The sequence below is a fragment of the Schistocerca americana genome, chromosome 1 (genome assembly GCF_021461395.2).
Source record: "Schistocerca americana isolate TAMUIC-IGC-003095 chromosome 1, iqSchAmer2.1, whole genome shotgun sequence".
Taxonomy (NCBI): Eukaryota; Metazoa; Arthropoda; class Insecta; order Orthoptera; family Acrididae; genus Schistocerca; species Schistocerca americana.
The window spans coordinates 119,512,144-119,533,859 of NC_060119.1; the positions used below are offsets into that span (position 1 = coordinate 119,512,144).

At 39.5% G+C, this 21,716-nt stretch overlaps 1 protein-coding gene across 1 annotated transcript in view; it reads left to right on the forward strand.

Annotated features, from left to right (window-relative positions):
* The window catches only part of LOC124549987 (transcription elongation regulator 1), a 250,239-nt gene that overhangs the window by 132,060 nt on the left and 96,463 nt on the right, over window positions 1–21,716 (forward strand). Inside the window, exon 12 of the mRNA XM_047125278.1 lies at window positions 11,849–12,057. Coding sequence (XP_046981234.1) covers window positions 11,849–12,057 — 209 coding nt within the window. The remainder of the gene's footprint in view (window positions 1–11,848; window positions 12,058–21,716) is intronic.

Consider the following 21,716-nt stretch of genomic DNA (forward strand, 5'->3'; position numbering starts at 1 on the left):
ACAGGTCCTGCCTCCTACAGTTTTATAGGGCCTTTGTTCGATCACGCTTTGACTATGAAAGCATAGTCTATGGATCAGACCCTCCTTCCTACCTCTGGGTGTTAGATGCTGTCCACCATGCAGGCATTCGGATATCGACTGGAGCCTTTCGGACCAGCCCAGTTCAGAGTGTGTGTGCAGAGGCTAGTGAACCATCACTTTGGATTTGGCGACATATCCTTTTGGCTCAACAGGTGCTGAAAATCTCAGTGTCGCCTCAGTCTTTGGCATTTAGTTCAGTGATACAACCCGCCTTTGAATGACTATTCAGGAATCGGCCCTACGCGACCCAGCCATTTGGTATATGTGCTATGGCCTGCCTCAAGGATCTTGATCTCTCGGGCATGAAAATACACACCCAGGGATGGAACGCACTACCGCCTTGGTGTCTTCGGAGGCCCAAAGTAATTTTAAGCTTGACACAGTACCCGAAAAATTGTACTCCAGATATGGTTTTTACAGCTTTGTTTTCGACTATTTTAAGTATGTACCGTCGTTTTATCGTTATTTATACAGATGGATCCCAGCAGGGGAATGCTCTCGGTTGTTCTGTGGTTTTCCCTGATAAGGTTTCTAAAATGCTTCTTCCAGAACAATTTACGAATTACGATGCGGAGTCATATGGCATTCTAATGGCACTGGAGAGGGTTCACAGACATCACCGTAAGAGTTTTCTTGTCTGTTCCGACTCTCTTAGTGCACTGCAAGCGCTTCACCAAATGTATCCAGTAGACCCGCTGATTCAGCTCATCCATGACTGCTTACAGCAGCTCCAATACCGTGGCATGAAGGTGATCTTTTGCTGGGTACCTGGCCATGTTGGGATACAGGGTAACGGCATGGCTGGTAAAGCTGCCAAGGAAGCATGTTGGGATGGTGCTGTCCATCAATGTCCCATCCCATTGCATGCCATTATCTCATTTTCTGACAGATGCATCATGCGTCAGTGGGAGACTGAATGGTTGCAGGTGTCGGACAACAAACTGCGGTCACTCAAACCAACCACAAAAGCTTGGCGGACTTCGTGTCAGCCTCGCTGCTGGAAGGAGGTTTTGCTTACCAGACTGCGCATCAGGCATAGCCCTTTCACACATAGCTCCCTCCTCTGGGGGGAGGATCCACCTTTCTGTGAAGTTTGTGGCGTGCCGCTTTCAGTTCAGCATATTGTGGCTACGTGTGTCCTGTATACTGATGATAAGGCAGCCCTTGGTCTTGCTGGACATTTGCCCACCGTCCTCGCAGATACTGATACCAGTGTTAACAAAGTGGTGAAATTTTGTGAACTATCAGGCCTCATTCCTAAACTGGTGGGGAAGGGCGGCAGACTTTAGTATGTTATAAAATGCTCTGCATGTGGGGACATCCTTTGCCCCCCCCCCCCCCCCCCTCTTCCTCCCCAATGAGATTTCCTGTTGATTTTTTGTCAGGGCACTGATGACAGTAATGTTGAGTGCCCCCTCAACCCAACTCATCATCATCATCATCATCATCACCACCACCATCATCATCCTGAAATGAGAGAACGACGTGTTGATGCTTGTGAAGAAATACTTGGCGCTTTGAACAAGAAGGTGATGGCTTCCTTGCAAGAATAGATACTGGGGACGAAACCTGGGTTCACTACCACCAACTGGAAATGAAGAGAGCGATCAAGGAATGGCGCCATTCCTCATCACCAAAACCAAAGAAGTTTCAAACAGAACCATCAGCAGGGAAGGTTATGCTGACACTCTTTTGGGACGAAAAGCAGTCATTTTGGAGCATTACAGGCCTAGAGGGACCACTGTCATCAGTGTATCATACACAGTTCTCCTGAAAAAGTCATCTGCAGCCTGCAATCAAATCAAAGTGACATGGATTGCTGTCAGCAGGTGTCCTTTTTCGACATAACAATGCAAGGCTCCACACTGCCCGTACAACAGTTGCTACAATCACAGACCTGCATTTTGAGTGTCTTCCTCATTCACCATACTCACAAGACCTTGCCTCAAGTGATTTCCATATGTTTGGACCGCTCAAAGATGCAATGGGAGGAAAGAAGTTCCGTTCTGATGAAGAGGTATGTCACGCAGTGCACGAGTGGTTGCGCGGAAGACCAAAAGAATTTTTTTCGAAAGGAATTTATGCTCTTTGTAAGCATTGGAGGACTTGCTTTGAGTGTGGGGGAGATTATGTTGAAAAGTGATAGAGCTTTGTACCACTTCTGCATAATAAATAATATTTTAAAAAATATTTAAGGTTTTCATTTGACTCACACTTGTAACAGCCCAGTGCCCTATTTATAGGACACTATTTTCAATTCAATATTTTTTTTTTAGTATGAGATTATTAGTTTCCATCAGGTATTGTATACAGCTGGTATTAATAGACTTTCAACATTCAAATACGTTGCTAAGTAATCTAATTTACTTCTCATAAGACTTCTGGCAAAAGAGAAAGCAGATCATGTGCACAGGAAAAAATTCACTAATGTTGATGTAAAGACATATAAACACAAACTAAGAAACTTAGTCTCCAAATAGACTGTAGTTGTAGCTGAAAGTTTGGAGGCAACAGTGAATGCAGACAAATTGTGCAGTGTTCATTGTTGCTTGTTCAACAGTGGAAAGGAATGGTCCTACAAGTAGGATGCTGGGTATTAATCGGTTAATATATTGAAGACCAGGATAATACTGAGTGATGAGATGTACTCCTAAGCTGTTTTTGGAGGTATCAGTAGTACCAAAACTGGATGTGATGGCCCAGGAAAGTTGCTTTTTGAACTAGGATGGTGGAGTAATTAATTACATCCAGTGAAGACTGAGGTGAGAATTTGAGGTGTATTGCTCTAGAGTTTGCATCTGAACAAATACATTTGCTTCTAATGCCAATGCTTTGTAGGATGAAACATTTGACATGTAAAGCATGGTAACTCTCAAAATGTAAGTACTGTCATTTGTTGGTAGGTTTAATGTGAACAGAAGTGTGTAGCTGCCCCTCAGTGAGGATGAGGTCAACATCAAGGAAAGTGGCACGGAACTCGGAATAGGACCCTATGAAATTTTATTGGGAGAGTGTGTTTAGAAATTCCAAAAATATTCCCAGGTCAGCCTTACCATAAGTCCATATGACAAAGCTGTCAGTATGTCTAAACTGAATCAAAAGCTGAACGATTATGGATCCCAGAAAAACTCCCTCAAAGTGACCCATTAAAAGGTTGTCATAGGAAGGAGTCATCCTAGTTTCCAAGGCCATGCCCCTGGTCTGTTTGTATGTCTGCCCCTCAAAAGTGAAGTAATTGTTGGTAAGTATAAAGCTGAGTAAGGTGAGGTAATTAGAATTGTTAAAAAGAAATATCATAGGAATATGAATGTGTAAGGGTACACGACCATTAAGAGCACTGCATTAGTTGAACACAAAAATAACAGAGCGACGTCTGTTTTTGCACCGAGCGGTATACTTGGCTGTTCAGCCAGAAGTTCAGGCTTAAAGCATTCCAAGAAATCGCTAATTGCAAGTTGAGCCGGATCATTTAAAATGTAGCCGTCTTTTTCTCTAAGTATTTGACATTTTCAGGCTCTTCCCATAAACCTAATCTACACCCTTTTACTTCTTTGTGTAAGATTACGGTATCCTCAAAGTCCTTCGGAGTATGAGTAGCAATGAATAAATTTTTTGCAAAGGTTGAATTCTGTACATTACTACCTTTCATTCCCAATGGATGTTCTTTGTATATCAGCTTGATTGCTCTACAAAGCTTTGTCAGTACCACCACTCCCTTTAGCATGATGCTTTACAAGTAATGTTCCACCTCCCTACTTCCCTCCCCTTTATCTTTTCCAAATTTGCATTTGTCTTGTAATATTTATCTTTCGCAGTGTATCCTGTTACAGTAGTGCAGCATGATGGAAGACAACTGAATAAGACTAGCATTGAGCCTGTTATACAGTGACAGTGTTTCTTGAAGCATGTTTCCTTTGATACTCTTGCTTGTTATGGTTGTGTATGCACAATTGCTTCTCGTGCAGTTTACGCGTTTAAGAGTATGATCTGTCTACCTGAGCATATGGGCTCTTGATAAGCCATATTACTTTAATGACACACTTTTTAACCCCCTCTACTGTCCTTTTCAAATATTTAGTTAATGTTTTAATTCTGTTAATAATAGGTATTAGTGAAGTCACACGGGCTGCTCATTGCAGCTATATGCGTATAGGAAGCGCAGGAGTGCCACCTGCCAGAGCTGACTTCAGGCTAGTGCCTCTACTCTTCAGCTAGACAGCAAGTCACTAGCTCTGAACAGGACATATTTACGCTCTATGGATCCGATGCCACATTTTGTATTTAAAATAAGTTTGAAACATCAGTGGCATACTGTATGTTGTTGTATCCAGCTTCAAATATGTGATGATTTAACAAGTTTTAAGATTAAGTCCTACAGTAGATGGCTACTACTTGTATTCACTGATGAATTTGATCGAGAGCAGATTGTGATGGCTCAGAGGCTCGGCACAAGAATTTTGGAAACTGCACAACTTGGCAGGTGTTCGAGGAGTGCTACGGGGAGTGTCTTCAACGTGTGGTGAAACCACAACCAGATGTCGTAGGGTTGGGCAGCCATCCCCACTCTCCAGTACAGATATAGGACATTGTAGGCTGGGCAGACTGGTAAAAGAGGACAGGCAGTAAACTGTGGCAGAACTAACATCAGAGTTTAATGCTGGGCGGAGTACAAGTGTGCCTGAACACAAGAGTGCACAGAAAACTACTAACAGTGGGTATCTGCAAACAACGGCCCATGCATGTGCCAATGTTAACACCACAATATTGGCAACTGCGACTGAAATGGGCATGTGACTGTCAGCCCTGGATGTTAGCACAGTGGCCGAGCATTGTATGGTCTGGTGAATACTGATACCTTTTTCATAGTGCTGATGGGAGGGTATGAATCCATCGTCTTCCGAGGGAACTGCTGCTTCACTCTTCTACTGCGGTATAGAGACAAGCTGGTAGCGGCTGCATTATACTCTGGGGAACATTCACATGGGCATCCGTGGTTCCAGTGCAGCTTGTGCAAAGTACCATGATGGGCAAGGTTTATTGTACACTGCTTACAGACCATGTACACCCCTTCATGACGATAATGTTTTCCAAATTCAGTGGCATTTTGCAGCAAGATAATACAGCATCTCGTAAGGCTAGGAGTGTGATGGAGTGGGTAGAGGAACACAGTAGCAAGTTCCAGTTGATGTGCAACCCCCCCCCCCCCCCCCCCCTCCAACTCTAGATCTGAACGTGATTGAACCTATCTGAGGAACAATTGAATGTGGTGTCAGAGCTTATCATCCCCCGCCCCAAAATTTACAGGAATTAAGTGACCTTTGTGTGCAAATGTGGTACCAGTGACCTACCAAGGCCTCATTGCTTTCATGCTGTGATGTGTCGCTGAAGTTCTGTGCTAAAGGTGGACATTCCAGCTATTGGGTGAGTGGTCACAATGTTCTGGCCGATCATTGTATAATGTATTTTAAATGGTGATTAAGTGGAAGACACCTACTAGACAGTCAGTGACTCCTTCATTGGACAGAGATAATGTGATTTTACATGATTACACTTCACTAAAAATTTTTTGTGAGCATTTTCTGTAATTTTGCTTATGTAGTGTTATTTCTTTTTTCCACACGCAATCTTGTGATCTTGTTAATTGGTTCAATATTTTATGAAGACGGTTTTAAAACTGTCGAAGAAACCTGTATTTTGCAACTAGTTCGCTGTTATTTCTAATCCATTCAAACTATTATTATTATTATTATTATTATTATCATCAACATCATCATCATCATCATCATCATTATTAATAAGATAGCCTTCTTCCCCACAGCTCTGCCTGTGTATGTGTTGTACACATATATTGAACACACCACCTCCTTCCCCCCTCTGTCCACCTTTTCCTCCCACTTCTGTCTGTCTATTTTCACCTTCCCGCTCTCTTTGTCCATTTCCTACTCCCTTCCCTCTGACCCTATCCTCTCCTGCTCTCTTTCCATTTCCACCAGCCCACAGGACCACAGTCTTCTTGTAAAAGAGCTTTACCGACAATGCACAATCCATCATGGAGGCAGTCCTGTTGGGTGCCTTGGGATGGAAACTGAGGTACAACTGTGTGCTGTGTGTCTGATACTGTGCACATTCTGACACTTACAGCATCATCTATTGGTCAGATTTTTGTCCCCCCCCCCCCCCCCCTCCCCCTTGGTGTTTGCTCTGAGTCAGTAATGTGCTGTTCATCTCTGAACTATAAACAAGCTATTGTCCGCATCACATTGGAGGGTGGCCCAGTTTTCAGCCATTCTGTGCATCCCCCTCCACTAGCCACTGGCAGCCAATAAAATTCATTCTCTTTCCAAGCGGCCACCAACAATTACAGCTAGACAGCGAGAATCTTGCTCCTACATGCTGCACTGTTGCTGTACTTTGCGATAACCGAATTATTCAGTCAACAGTCAGTCTCCTTGCACCCCCCCCCCCCCTCTCCCTCCCCCCTGCCGCCTCTCCCGGAATAGGTGTGAATGTGTATCCATAAATGTTTAAGTGCGATTAAAAATAACGCCAGCTGACAGCACTAAATGTAAAGTGCTTCACAAGCAGACAAGGGGGGATTATTTACTGCATTTATAGCTTTTTCAAACGTGAATTTGAAAGCAGGTCTCCTACTGCAGACATTTGAAGATACGGAACATACTCTAGAAGCATGTGGTGTCGGCTAGAGAATTGTAAAGAGAATCGTAAACAAAAGTGTCAGAGCTGTAGGAACAGTAGGAAAAGTTGGTTTCTTGTCGCCTGGAAAGCATCAGAATCGCAAGGAACCTCTAACACAAAAGTAACGATGTTTTAAAGTGCTCCATGTAAATGATGAATGCCCAACACAAACATATTACAGTTACGCTGGAGAAAATTAGCTGCAATGGTAAGTGCTTTGTCAATGTAAAGAATTTTAAAAGGCGTTGGTTCCTGATAGGCAAATAAGAGTGTCTTTAGTTCAAAGAAGTGTCATAGGTGCAGCATGAACTACATCCCATATAAAGATTCACAATATAAGAGAAGGGGGTAGTTCAACAGTCTATTACCTTGATGAAATATGGGTCAGTTACAATCATTCCACGAAGATCTGCTGGAAAATGAGTGATGGTACTGGCGGTTTTAAAGTTTTCATAGGAATATATTCTCAGATAATTATTCGGCGTTCTTGCTATTCTTCTGCTTTGGTTTCTGAAAGTAAACTTGTATAAGGGTTGGAACTTTAATAGTGGCAACTATTTATTTACAGCTCGTACAAAATAGATACGTGTTTCAAAGTTCGAGTGACCTTCAAAGTAGTCACCAGCATTGTGTATAACCAGATGCCAGTGATGTGGAAGTCGAAAGATACTTTCAGCTGTGCCAGTTCTGTTGACAATTTGAGCGGCGTGGTCTATTGCCCGACGAATTTGTAGCAGTTCTGAAGCAAATGCCATGAAGTGTTTCTTTCAGTTTAGAAATTAAGTTGAACACACGAGAGCTTAAGTCAGGGGAGTGCAGTATGTGGTATAGCACTTAGCAGCCCCAGTTGAGTATTCAGTCTGATGCGCCATACACGGAAGATGTGCTGTCTTGTAAGTTAGCTTTGACATGGAGACATAGTCCTAGTATTTATAGGTATATTCATTGGAGTGCATTTAAGTGACACCAATTAACATTTGTTCTAATACTGTTGGCTTGTTTTTAGTTTAGAAATATTGTTTTATTTAAATTTTCAAATTCACCTGAGGATAAGGCTGAGTGTGTGAAACCTGGTCATGCAAAGACTTCAGTCAATAAATAACTAGCAACTTTAGCAGATGATTTCATCACGAACATTTTCAGTTTAACTACTTTGCAAAAAACAGCCCACTTAAGGTCCAGTGGGATGTAGAACTCCCTTATAATTTTTCAAAAACGAAAATGCTGCGCCATCTTTTGATTAGTCATCTTCGTTTGTATTTTTGTTGAAAGGAGTTTCTACATTCAACAGTGGGTCTCAAAAAATAGGGTGAATGAAATTTATTATGAAAAAGATAAAGGATGCAGAAGAAGAAGAAGAAGAAGAAGCTGCAAAAGAGTCTGAGGTTGAAAAAATGAGACAGTAAAAATTAATGTGTTTTTCATGTTTTCGTGGCATGAGAAATCATTTACAGTCATTCATGTGACAAAAACTCTTGTAGAAGATTCAGCTCGTCTGTCATTCATTTACCATATTGAGCAATTTATCAGCAAGTTGGGTCACTTTAAATGTTTATTTTTCACATACATGTGTTAGAACTTTTCATATTTTTAAAAATATCGAGAATACGATAAATCAATGTTTAAAAAGTATCTTATGGTCTCTTGGTATATCGGCAAAAATATTGACGTACCTTCCTGTAAAAATATCGGTTACACATTGTAAATATACTGTTGGTTTTAGAGCTGTATATTTAAGTACTGATTAATTATTAGATGTTCCGTAAATTAAACAGCCTGCCTATCCCCTTTACAGCAAGAATTGAAAGGAAAACAATGCCCACTCAAGCTTGGCAATAACTAGTTTCCCAACAATGGTAACTGCTTGTAAGTGACACAATAAAAAGTATCTGTTGGATCCATCATTTGGTTTTGTCGCATATTGGACTTGTCCACAACATTTCATATTGACTTCCCTTTATCCCCCCCCCCCTCCCCCCCCCCCTCCCCCCACTTCTGCAAACACCTGCGACCTAAGCTGAACATTGCAGTTTCTGTTGGAAGCGCCAATTAAGTCAGCATTTACCTTCACACAACTCTACCCACCCCAATGACCAATCTTGTCATTTAGGTATTTGTTCATAATTTTCAGAAACTGTTTTTGAAGAATGTCAATGGCAAGAAATAGCACACTAGGTGCATTAAAAATTATTTTTTAATGCAATTGGTGTGCTGTTTCGTCACATTGATTGGAAATCTTGTTATTCGACACACACACACACACACACACACACACACACACACACACACACACACACACACACACACCCCTGCCGCGTGCCCACCATGCCGTCGAAGTTCTTCTTTTGTTCCACATATACTTGGTTCACACAGAGAAAAATATCGGATGTGATGAAAGCTCGAAAAGTAGTAAGACTCCTTCACATGGTGAAAGTAAAATTACGTCCTAATACAATTTCATATATTTTGTGAAAATTGTGAGAAAAGTATAATATAAAATAAAAATATCAGCACTCGATATTGCTGTTTTGGTATCGATATATTGGGGGGGGGGGGGGGGGATCTGTCACCCATATATGTCGATAATTTTTGGAAAAAATATCAGTATATACTAACGGCCCTAGTATGGGTAGTAATGAGACCATGAGATGTAGACCTATTTTCATTTGATCTAGTTGGTATAGCCCAGTGAGATCTATTCCCACAGGCTAGTCACATTTATGTATGGTAAACATTAAATGAGCTGTCAATAGGCACTTAAACCCGACTGAGATTATCAGCAGTTTTCGGATGAATACTTGTTCAGAGCTAAGTAGAATATGCATGCATGTGCATGGTTACACTGTCCCAGTTGACAGTGTAGCTGTGCAGTTGTTCATATGTGTTTTCTATTAGCTCTGAAGGAGGACTCGCCTGAAATTTTGCAAAATCCTCAAACTTGTTTATGTACACATTGGTGACTCTCAACACCTTACTTCTACAGTAAGTTGTTACCTTTCTTCTTCCTGTTATTTTTTATTCCACCAATGGCTTTATTGTAAACTTCTCACGTGCGGTAACATTGCACTGATACAGATCTTTATTTCTTTCTAAACAAGAATACCTTTCAAGATAGTGCTAGCTTTATTAGTTAATTAGTTGTATGTTCCATGGGTCATACTTGTGAACTCTTGTCATATTGTGAAGTGTTCAACTTTGCAGTTGTAGTACTCCTTCTCTGCAAAAATGTGGCAACATGCTGACTGTATACATCAGGGGTGGGCAAACGTTGCACGTGGCTCATGAGCGCACAGCGCTGCACGTGTGCTGTTCGCGTGCAATCGTCGGCCGGGGCAGTGGCGACAGCCGGCAGGTTACGGCAGTGTAGTGCCGGGCTAAGCTGCAGACGTTGATGTGAAGCGACCACTACGTAGTGAACATTGCCTTTCAAGAACTGGAAAATGCAGAGTGAAACAAGGAAACGGAGAAGTGGAGATTTGCTGTCTTTTAAAAAGTAATGGGAGAATCATTTTTTATTTGTGCAAAAACGTGAAAATTCGAAATGTTTAATATGTGGCAGTATTCTCGCTGGTCAGCGGAAGTTTAGTATTGAAGGCCGTTATAATAAATTTCACAAGGGTGAGTACAATTTATTGTCGGATTCTGAGCGGATGGGGAAATTGACTGAGCTTAAGAAGAGCGATCTGACGATACTAGATGCTGTTTTCATGAGAGATCTGCGACTTTCTTTCATCATGTCTCTCATCTAACTGATTTAACATTTTATGGAGCACTGTTTTCAATTTTTCAGGACGACAACAATGATAACCCAGCGGTACGTGCAAGCTACAAGATTGCGCTTAATATAGCGAGAGATGGAAAATCATTTGCTAAATTAATAAGTATCTGTTAAGAGCAAACATCAGTGATGAAAATTTATGTAACTGTTTGTGTTTGCCTGTATGTTGAACTTTTGTTCCAGATATTAAACATATTGTAAACTCCACCTGTGATAATTAAATAAAACGTATCGTAAGTAATATGTACTCTTTCAAACCATGATTTCTTTCAAGCACTCCCACTAATCTTATTCCTTCATTGAATAAAGCAAGCTAGGAAACAAAACGCATTACACAGAAAGGAGCGGACAGATGGTGTGGTGGGGAGGGGAGATAAGCAGGTGGCCAGCTTGCCCCTGTGTGCACGCAGAACACCTGTTCACTGCACGCGTGCAAGTGCACCGCACACGTGCAGGATTCCTGCCCGCCCCTAGTATACATGATTTCATAATATACTTTTTGATTGTTATTACTACTATATATACAGTGCTTTATAATTTAAGTTAATTTCATTCTCTCTTATATTCCTGTACCTCTGTGCCATACTGAGATCAAGTTACGGATAGTGGAAATCATTTCTTCTTTTAGCATTATATTTGTGAATGTTGCTGTTTCCAGACTGGTTAATTATTGACAAACTTCATAGAATAGTGAATATGCTGTGAGGCCGTTAGCAGAATGTCCAGTTGCTTAGAGCAGATGTGGGCAACCTCTGGTACCCACAGACTTGACTCACATACTTGAAACCATTCTTATCATTACTACACACTTCAATGCAACAAACACTTATTTCGTCAATGACGAGTTACTCTAGAATATGATTCCATAGAACATTACTGAATGAATGAATGAATGAAAGAAGGAAAATTAAGTCAACTTTCTGATACTTTCATCTACTAAATCTGTTATAACTAATGCAAAAGTTCCAGATTCTAGACATCGAAGATGATCTGTTTTGTGTAACTTCCAGTTAAAATTCTCACCAATATAAAAACCTACAAATTTTTAATATTATGTTTTATTTATTGGTTTTCTGTCGTGCATTATTTCTAATGATGTAGTCAGGCCTTCAGCAGTACTAAATTGCAGGCATGGTTAGACAAATTTTGTGAAACTTGATACCTCTGTTTCTTGAAAATAACGAAATGCATTGTAATGTTATGGATAAAATAATGCATTTTAACATTGTGTGCAATAGAATTATATTTAATATTTTAAAAAATTGATTAATTTTCTGTTCTGTTTGTGAATAGGTTTCTGCCTTCAGCACGTGGGAAAAGGAACTACACAAGATAGTTTTTGACCCACGCTACCTATTGTTGACATCAAAAGAAAGGAAACAAGTGTTTGAAAAATATGTGAAGGAACGAGCAGAAGAAGAACGCCGCGAAAAGCGCAACAAAATGAAGGAACGCAAGGATGAGTTTCGCAAGCTTATGGAAGAAGCCAATCTGCATGGCAAGTGAGTAATTGTTTCACGGTAATGGTTAAATCACTTCGATTCTAAAAGTAATCTTCACAGATTTCAGGTTGGTGTAATTTGTTTGCATCATCCAAGGAAAGTTTGTTACAAATTGTGTGACGAGGTAGAGAAAAGGCAGGTTTGAGAAACAAACAGTAACTGGAACAGAGTTGAATAAGAACCATTGTGGAACTAAATTGATTTGAAGAGATGTCTTCACAAATCAATTGGAAATTTGAACCGGATTGGGGCTCAGTATTCAATTTCCCGCTTATCATGGGCAGTCTCCTTAACTGCTTTAGCTGTCCATGTATGCCTCCTGGACCGATTCATACCTCAGCATGTCCTCATTCCCAAATCCTATACTCGCACACTTGCTGTGATTCTCACATAGTGAGAGAATTATTATTACTGTTGCGGACTGTACGGGCACGTAATAAAATGTTTCATTGTCAGTATAATACTACGGAATGTCCTTTTCAGTGACTCAGTGGTCACAACATCAAGCTGAGCAGATAACTTGAGGGTGGTTTGAAAAGTTCTCAGAATTGAGTAGAAAAAAAGTACTTAAATCACTGAAACTTCTTTATTTGTAGCCTCCTTGTAAGTTAATGCACTTGGTCCAGCGATGTTCCTGTGCCTTGATTCCATCTTGAAAAAATGTTCCTTAAGGCCTGCAAAATGCTTGTCAACTCCGGGTATCAACTCTTCGTTTGAAGTGAATCTTCGTCCACCAAGAAAAATTTTCAGTTTTGGGAAGCCATATCAGGTGAATAAGCCAGGTGTGGCCACAATTCATACCTTAGTTAGTGTAATTTTGCCATGGTGCTGGCACTCCTTCAGTTAAAAATTGATACACCCTTTCAGATGACATCTGGCAAGTGTGAGGAATTTCACACACTTCCAATTGGCGATCCTCCATGACCATTCTGTGCACATTTGCTGTGATTTCTGGAGTAGTGACACACCTTGGCTGACCACTGCACATATCATCTAAGCTCTCCTGACCAAATTTGTGTGTAATCCAGAAATTGGCATGACAGTTCTTTGCTTTCATACCTTTCTTTACAAAGTGCTTAATGACTGCTCGAATCTCGATTTTGTTTTCCATCTTCGCAAATCACTACGTGAGAACAACAGAGCCTTGTCACCGCCACAGCTCTCTTCCAAGAACATTGACGTGGCATGTGTTTACAGGCAACACTCCAATGAAGATCACATGAACAAATCGTTGTGCTGGCGCTGACCTCTCTTGGTGATTCCAAAAATGTTTCAAACCAACCTTGTAATTAATTGAAGAAAATGTACTTTCACAAATGCGTGTTGATCTGAAGAGAGATTTTAATTTTAAGAGCAAAGTGCGAGTTTTTTGTAACTATCTCATAGCATGAATTCAAAAATTACTGGATATCTTCCTATTCTGGATAGCGTTAATGTATCAGTTTGTGAACTGACACTTGTTGAAGATCTCTTCCAAGACCAATTTTCATTGGCTTATTTAAGAAAATGATATCTGGCTCTTATAAATTTCAAATCTTTAAAACAACTAGGAAGCTCATTGGAGACTTCCATTAATAATGAAAGGAAATGTTGAAAATTTTCCTTCCGTGTATTTTTCTTTCAATTGACAGCAACTTTGGAAATGACACAAATTTTCGTCGTATAGTTAACTTACACAGGAATCCATCAATATCCATAAACATACCAGGTACAGTGTTTATTCTGATAATGAAGTTAGTTATTCAGTGTCTTCCAGAAATTGTTTAAATTCTTGATTAGATACTGATATATTTCTGCCTGTATTATATTCATAATTTTCATAACATCTTTCATTGCGGACAACATCCTGACACTTGTTCCACATAGTGCTTTGTGATTAATAATGCAAGGAAAAGTTAAACAATTCATTCACTTTTTTCTTAGTTGACTAATGAAGCCATTTTTGCTACCAACCATAGCTAGTGTACTATTGGTACAAATTGCTTGGCATTAAAAACTGTTTGATCAACACACTTCTCAACTGCATTAAAAATATCCAAACCTATTGTTCTGAACATTGGAACTATGTACTGGTAAGTAGCCCATTATTAAGTTTTTAGTCGACTAATATCGGTTTGGTAAGTACCCCCTCATCCACACACACAGAATAATACCAACAGTTCACAATTAAATTGTTTATGCTATGTTGATCAAGAATTCAACTTTTTGTAGTATTACGTTACATAACAGCAGTTTTATATTATTGTTGTAACCAGTGCTTTTGATGTTTATATTGCACTTACTCTCACAAGTACTGCCGCTGACCTTTTGGTAATATTAAGTATACCTCATATGATGCAGTTAACCCCTTTTATTTAAGACATTATGGTTCAGGCAACTCTTGTATTGCCCTTCTTCTTCTTTTTTAAACTTAACAACTAAAGCACAGCGTTTGTCTTGAGAGTTTTTCATGAGAATTGTGAAAAAGGGGGGGGGGGGGGCGAGAAAAAGGAGAAAAAAAAAACTTACTATCCTACTCCTCATAGAAAGCATAGTTTACAGTATTAATTATCTTTGACATTTTTGAGAATCAAAACCATAATAATAGACACAGTAATAACCAAATGACAACTGAGTAATAACACAATATGAAACAGAGTAATTCTGAACGGAACACAAGGTGCAAGAGGCCTATCAAGACAAATGTGCTTCTTCGGAGTTGGCAAGCAAGCGAAGGTGCAACATCCTATGTGTTGAGGAAGTAGTTGAAGATACGCTGCCTGTAGTAGGAGAGTTGTTGCTCCTCTTGATTGCTGCTAACCAAACGAAGGATGCAGCAAAGCTGTGATGACACAGTGTGAGCAGGATTGGGGAGTGGAATAGTGCTCATTGGAGGGGTGGATGGCTCACAACCTCACTTTGCCAGGTGTGCTCAGTAGTATAAGGATTGTAGAAAAAATGTCATATCTTTTCAATTAAATCATAAAGAGAGAAGAAAATGTATACTTATATTTTGAATATATACTTACATTTTTTCTACAAAAAACATCGTTTGCTATTGCGTTGTACCGGGTGATCAAAAAGCCAGTATAAATTTGAAATCTTAATAAACCACAGAATAATGTAGATAGAGGGGTAAAAATTGACACACATGGTTGGAATGACGTGGGGTTTTGTTAGAACCACCGCATATTGCTAGACGCGTGAAAGATCTCTTGCACGTGTCGTTTGGTGATCCGTGTGCTCAGCCGCCACTTTTGTCATGCTTGGCCTCCCAGGTCCCCAGACCTCAGTCCGTGCAATTATTTGCTTTGGGGTTACCTGAAGTCGCAAGTGTATTGTGATCGACCGACATCTCTAGGGATGCTGAAAGACAACATCCGACGCCAATGCCTCACCATAACTCCGGACATGCTTTACGGTGCTGTTCACAACATTATTCCTCGACTACAGCTATTGTTGAGGAATGATAGTGGACATATTGAGCATTTCCTGTAAAGATCATCATCTTTGCTTTGTCTTACTTTGTTATGCTAATTATCGCTATTCTGATCAGATGAAGCGCCATCTGTCGGACATTTTATGAACGTTTGTATTTTTTCGGTTCTAATAAAACACCATGTCATTCCAAGCACATGTGTCAATTTGTACTTCTCTATCTACATTATTCCGTGATTTATTCAGTTTTCAGATTATACTGACTTTTTGATCACCTGGTATATCGCATAGAGGGAAAGATAGAACTCCTGCCTTGCCGCCCCCCCCCTCCCCCCCCACCCACCCTACCCCTCCACCCCCACCCCCAAAAAAAACCTCTCAAACATGGGCTATCACAAGGAAATAAAATTAATGGAGTTTTTGTTCCTTTATTTCTTTTGTTTTTGTAACAAATAATAATTCTTGGATGTGTAATAAATGACTGAAATTTCAAGGGTCATGAATAATAGTTTTGACCAGCTGAAATTTATGTTTAAAGTTATAAAAGAAACAGGCCAAACCAATAGTATTTAAAAACATGTATATAGCTTAGGGTTTTTTCTTCTTTTTATTCCAGCACTACATATAGTAGATGTAATTTGTAAAGTAACATTTTTTCTGAATAAAGAATTTACACCTGAAAATTGGTTCTTTTAGTTGATGTCGTGGAATTTTTAATAACAGGTAGCACATGATGAACGGGAACTGGTAAAATATCCTTTCATTTGGGCCAATGAAATGATGGTATAGGTCCTGAGGGATGCATAAATTGTACAATAACATGTTGTTTTCTGTTCAATAATTAAGTCAGATTACCACAGATTGGAGTATTTACAAGATACATATCTTGAAGGAAACACATATTATCCTTTCTGAAAAGATGCCAGTTCTTCCTTAAATTATGTTACAGTGTTTGGTCCGTATCTTTACTGATCTGACTTGCTTCCAAGTTCCGTAAACTATCTAATAGCTCAAAGTTCCAGGAACTTCAGGTTCCACTAGGTAACTTTAAGTAATGCAGGGTCAGAATGTATCTGATGTACAAACTCTTCAGAAATAAAATAAAACTTATCTTTTGGAGATAATGGTACAAAACTGATACAAATCTGATGCAGATAATGATTGGTTTCCTAGGGGCCTTTGTAAAATTTCTTTTTATGCTAACCTTTTTTAGATGTTCTCCCTATGCCATCACATTTGTTTTCTTCTGTGGCTAGTTGCGAAAAATTACCACTCGGCACTGATATTAAAATCGTCATGATGAGGACATAGGTTTATAAGATTAAATTTACTTTTTTACTAGCCTGCACAGCCATCACTAAATTAGTGAACGTTTTTAGCATTGCATTGTGTTTCTTTTTTAAATTAAGACACAGTTTCTTGCATCTTATGAACTATATGAAGATGTTTCATGTCATCAGATATAACACAAGTTGTTTAACTAATCTTCCTTCTACAGTATTTTTTTATGTTAATCTTAATATGATGTACAGTGTAGTGTTTCCATAGATATCGTTGGGCTTCGTCCTGGTTAGTAATAAGAGTAATTGTAGTAATTGTCACTAAGTCCATTGATACTGTGGCAATGTTTACATCAAATTGAGTGTCTTATAATATTTTGCTTGAGACTTGGTACTGTAAGAATGTGGAACAAGTTTTTCCATTTAGGGTGAAATTAACTCTCTGTACTACTTTAATTTCTAGATACATGGTTTTAAAATGTTAATAAATTTCATACGGAGTCTGAAATAAACCATTTTCTTTCTCATTGCTTTTTCCATGTGCTTCCAACATCTTTTATACCTGGTATCTCTCTAGATTGTTCATCACTTTGGTAAAAATGTTTACTGAAACAGTTACTTCAGGTTTGTTTTATCCCTGTTTTCGGACTTGTTTTTGCTCAGAAACATTTTCTTTAAAAATACTATGCTCTTGTCATCTTGGTATTCAGAAATTTGAAAATATTTTATATGTTTTTTGTGAGACAATTCAGTGTCCCAGGGAGAGCCTGTAACAAAATTTATTTCTTCTTTCATGTTTTTTTTATTTTTTATTTTTTTTTTTTTGGTCATCAGTCTACTGACTGATTTTATGCGGCCCGCCACGAATTCCTTTCCTGTGCTAACCTCTTCATCTCAGAGTAGCACTTGCAACCTACATCCTCAATTATTTGCTGGACGTATTCCAATCTCTGTCTTCCTCTACAGTTTTTGCCCTCTACAGCTCCCTCTAGTACCATGGAAGTCATTCCCTCATGTCTTAGCAGATGTCCTATCATCCTGTCCCTTCTCCTTATCAGTGTTTTCCACATATTCCTTTCCTCTCCGATTCTGCGTAGAACCTCCTCATTCCTTACCTTATCAGTCCACCTAATTTTCAACATTTGTCTATAGCACCACATCTCAAATGCTTCGATTCTCTTCTGTTCTGGTTTTCCCACAGTCCATGTTTCACTACCATACAATGCTGTACTCCAGAAGTACATCCTCAGAAATTTCTTCCTCAAATTAAGGCCGGTATTTGATATTAGTAGACTTCTCTTGGCCAGAAATGCCTTGTTTGCCATAGCGAGTCTGCTTTTGATGTCCTCCTTGCTCCGTCCGTCATTGGTTATTTTACTGCCTAGGTAGCAGAATTCCTTAACTTCATTGACTTCGTGACCATCAATCCTGATGTTAAGTTTCTCGCTGTTCTCATTTCTACTACTTCTCATTACCTTCGTCTTTCTCCAATTTACTCTCAAACCATACTGTGTACTCATTAGACTGTTCATTCCGTTCAGCAGATCATTTAATTCTTCTTCACTTTCACTCAAGATAGCAATGTCATCAGCGAATCGTATCAGTGATACCTTGTATTTTAATTCCACTCCTGAACCTTTCTTTTATTTCCATCATTGCTTCCTCGATGTACATATTGAAGAGTAGGGGCGAAAGGCTACAGCCTTGTCTTACACCCTTCTTAATACGAGCACTTCGTTCCTGATCGTCCACTCTTGTTATTCCCTCTTGTTTGTTGTACATATTGTATATGACCCGTCTCTCCCTATAGCTTACCCTTACTTTTTTCAGAATCTCGAACAGCTTGCAACATTTTATATTGTCTAACGCTTTTTCCAGGTCGACAAATCCTATGAAAGTGTCTTGATTTTTCTTTAGCCTTGCTTCCATTATTAGCCGTAACGTCAGAATTGCCTCTCTCGTCCCTTTTCTTTTCCTAAAGCCAAACTGATCGTCACCTAGCGCATTCTCAATTTTCTTTTCCATTCTTCTTTATATTATTCTTGTAAGCAGCTTCGATGCATGAGCTGTTAAGCTGATTGTGCGATAATTCTCGCACTTGTCAGCTCTTGCCGTCTTCGGAATTGTGTGGATGATGCTTTTCCGAAAGTCAGATGGTATGTCGCCAGACTCATATATTCTACATACCAACGTGAATAGTCGTTTTGTTGCCACTTCCCCCAATGATTTTAGAAATTCTGATGGAATGTTATCTATCCCTTCTGCCTTATTTGACCGTAAGTCCTCCAAAGCTCTTTTAAATTCCGATTCTAATACTGGATCCCCCATCTCTTCTAAATCGACTCCTGTTTCTTCTTCTATCACATCAGAAAAATCTTCACCCTCGTAGAGGCTTTCAATATATTCTTTCCACCTATCTGCTCTCTCCTCTGCATTTAACAGTTGAATTCCCATTGCACTCTTAATGTTACCACCGTTGCTTTTAATGTCACCAAAGGTTGTTTTGACTTTCCTGTATGCTGAGTCTGTCCTTCCGACAATCATATCTTTTTCGATGTCTTCACATTTTTCCTGCAGCCATTTCGTCTTAGCTACCCTGCACTTCTTATTTATTTCATTCCTCAGCGACTTGTATTTCTGTATTCCTGATTTACGCGGAACATGGTTGTACTTCCTCCTTTCATCAATCAATTGAAGTATTTCTTCTGTTACCCATGGTTTCTTCGCAGCTACCTTCTTTGTACCTATGTTTTCCTTCCCAACTTCTGTGATGGCCCTTTTCAGAGATGTCCATTCCTCTTCAACTGTACTGCCTACTGCGCTATTCCTTATTGCTGTATCTATAGTGTTAGAGAACTTCAAACGTATCTCATCATTCCTTAGTACTTCCGTATCCCACTTCTTTGCGTATTGATTCTTCCTGAATAATGTCTTGAACTTCAGCCTGCTCTTAATCACTACTATATTGTGATCTGAGTCTATATCTGCTCCTGGGTACGCCTTACAATCCAGTATCTGATTTCAGAATCACTGTCTGACCATGATGTAATCTAATTGAAATCTTCCCGTATCTCCCGGCCTTTTCCAAGTATACCACCTCCTCTTGTGATTCTTGAACAGGGTATTCGCTGTTACTAGCTGAAACTTGTTACAGAACTCAATTAGTCTTTCTCCTCTTTCATTCCTTGTCCCAAGCCCATATTCCCCTGTAACCTTTTCTTCTACTCCTTCCCCTACAACTGCATTCCAGTCGCCCATGACTATTAGATTTTCGTCCCCCTTTACATACTGCGTTACCCTTTCAATATCCTCATACACTTTCTCTATCTGTTCATCTTCAGCTTGCGACGTTGGCATGTATACCTGAACTATTGTTGTCGGTGTTGGTCTGCTGTCGATTCTGATTAGAACAACCCGGTCACTGAACTGATCACAGTAACACACCCTCTGCCCTACCTTCCTATTCATAACGAATCCTACACCTGTTACACCATTTTCTGCTGCTGTTGATATTACCCGATACTCATCTGACCAGAAATCCTTGTCTTCCTTCCACTTCACTTCACTGACCCCTACTATATCTAGAGTGAGCCTTTGTATTTCCCTTTTCAGATTTTCTAGTTTCCCTACCATGTTCAAGCTTCTGACATTCCACGCCCCGACTCGTAGAACGTTATCCCTCCGTTGATTATTCAATCTTTTTCTCATGGTAACCTCCCCCGTGGCAGTCCCCTCCCGGAGATCCGAATGGGGGACTATTCCGGAATCTTTTGCCAATGGAGAGATCATCATGACACTTCTTCAATTACAGGCCACATGTCCTGTGGATACACGTTGTGTCTCTTTAATGCAGTGGTTTCCATTGCCTTCTGCATCCTCATGTCGTTGATTATTGCTGATTCTTCCGCCTTTAGGGGCAATTTCCCACCCCTAGGACAAGAGAGTGCCCTGAACTTCTATTCGCTTCTCCGCCCTCTTTGACAAAGCCGTTGGCAGAATGAGGCTGACTTCTTATGCCGGAAGTCTTCTGCCGCCAATGCTGATTATTTATCAAAATTTAAGCAGCGGCGGGGATCGAACCCAGGACCGAAGACGTTTTGATTATGAATCAAAGACGCTACCCCTAGACAATGTATCTAGGTGTAAATTATCAACAATTGGCAAGTCTATAGCCCATCAAGACATGTAGCTTGATAGTAATTATGGATAATAAGTGAACCAAATACAACACAACATGTTACTGTACAGTTTACACATATTTCACATCATTAGATGTCATTCCGTTAGCCCATATAAGAGGATATTTTCCGGGATCTCATTCCTCATTAGCTGTGGTTGTTAAATGTCCTAAATCATCAATTAGAACTTGACAGTTTTCAGAAAATAGTATTTCTGTTACAAATTATGTCTACTCTATGTGGCGGTCTGGTTTAGCTAGAATTTTTTAAGACACATTTGGATGAGCCAATTTCTTTTATAAGTGTAACCACTAAAATTTCAGTTAGATCAAAAGGAAATCGTCATTGAAATTATATTGTCTTATTTTACTTTCTCAAGAAAGAATTGGTACAAAAACAAAAAATAAAGGACAACTTTATTGGTTTTATTTTACCAACCTACCAAATATTTTACCATCTTTGAGAATTATTTTTCATAGAAAATAAGGATTATCCCTTCCCTTTGAGGTTCAAAGTAATGGTGAACTATTTGTTTCACAATTTGTTTCACAAAGGAAAGAGGAAGAGTTGTTTTACTTAAAGCTAAAAGTTTTTTCTACGATCCTCCTATTGCAGAGCATACAGCCTCCAGTTTGACATTGTTTGTATGATAAATAAAAGTAATTTATTTTCAGATTCTTAGCAAATGTTGTTTTGTGCCATCACAATGTTAAAAACAACAAAATTCAAAATTTAGAAGTGTCATGAAATGAAATTTTCTAAAATTAGGTATTGTTATTTATTT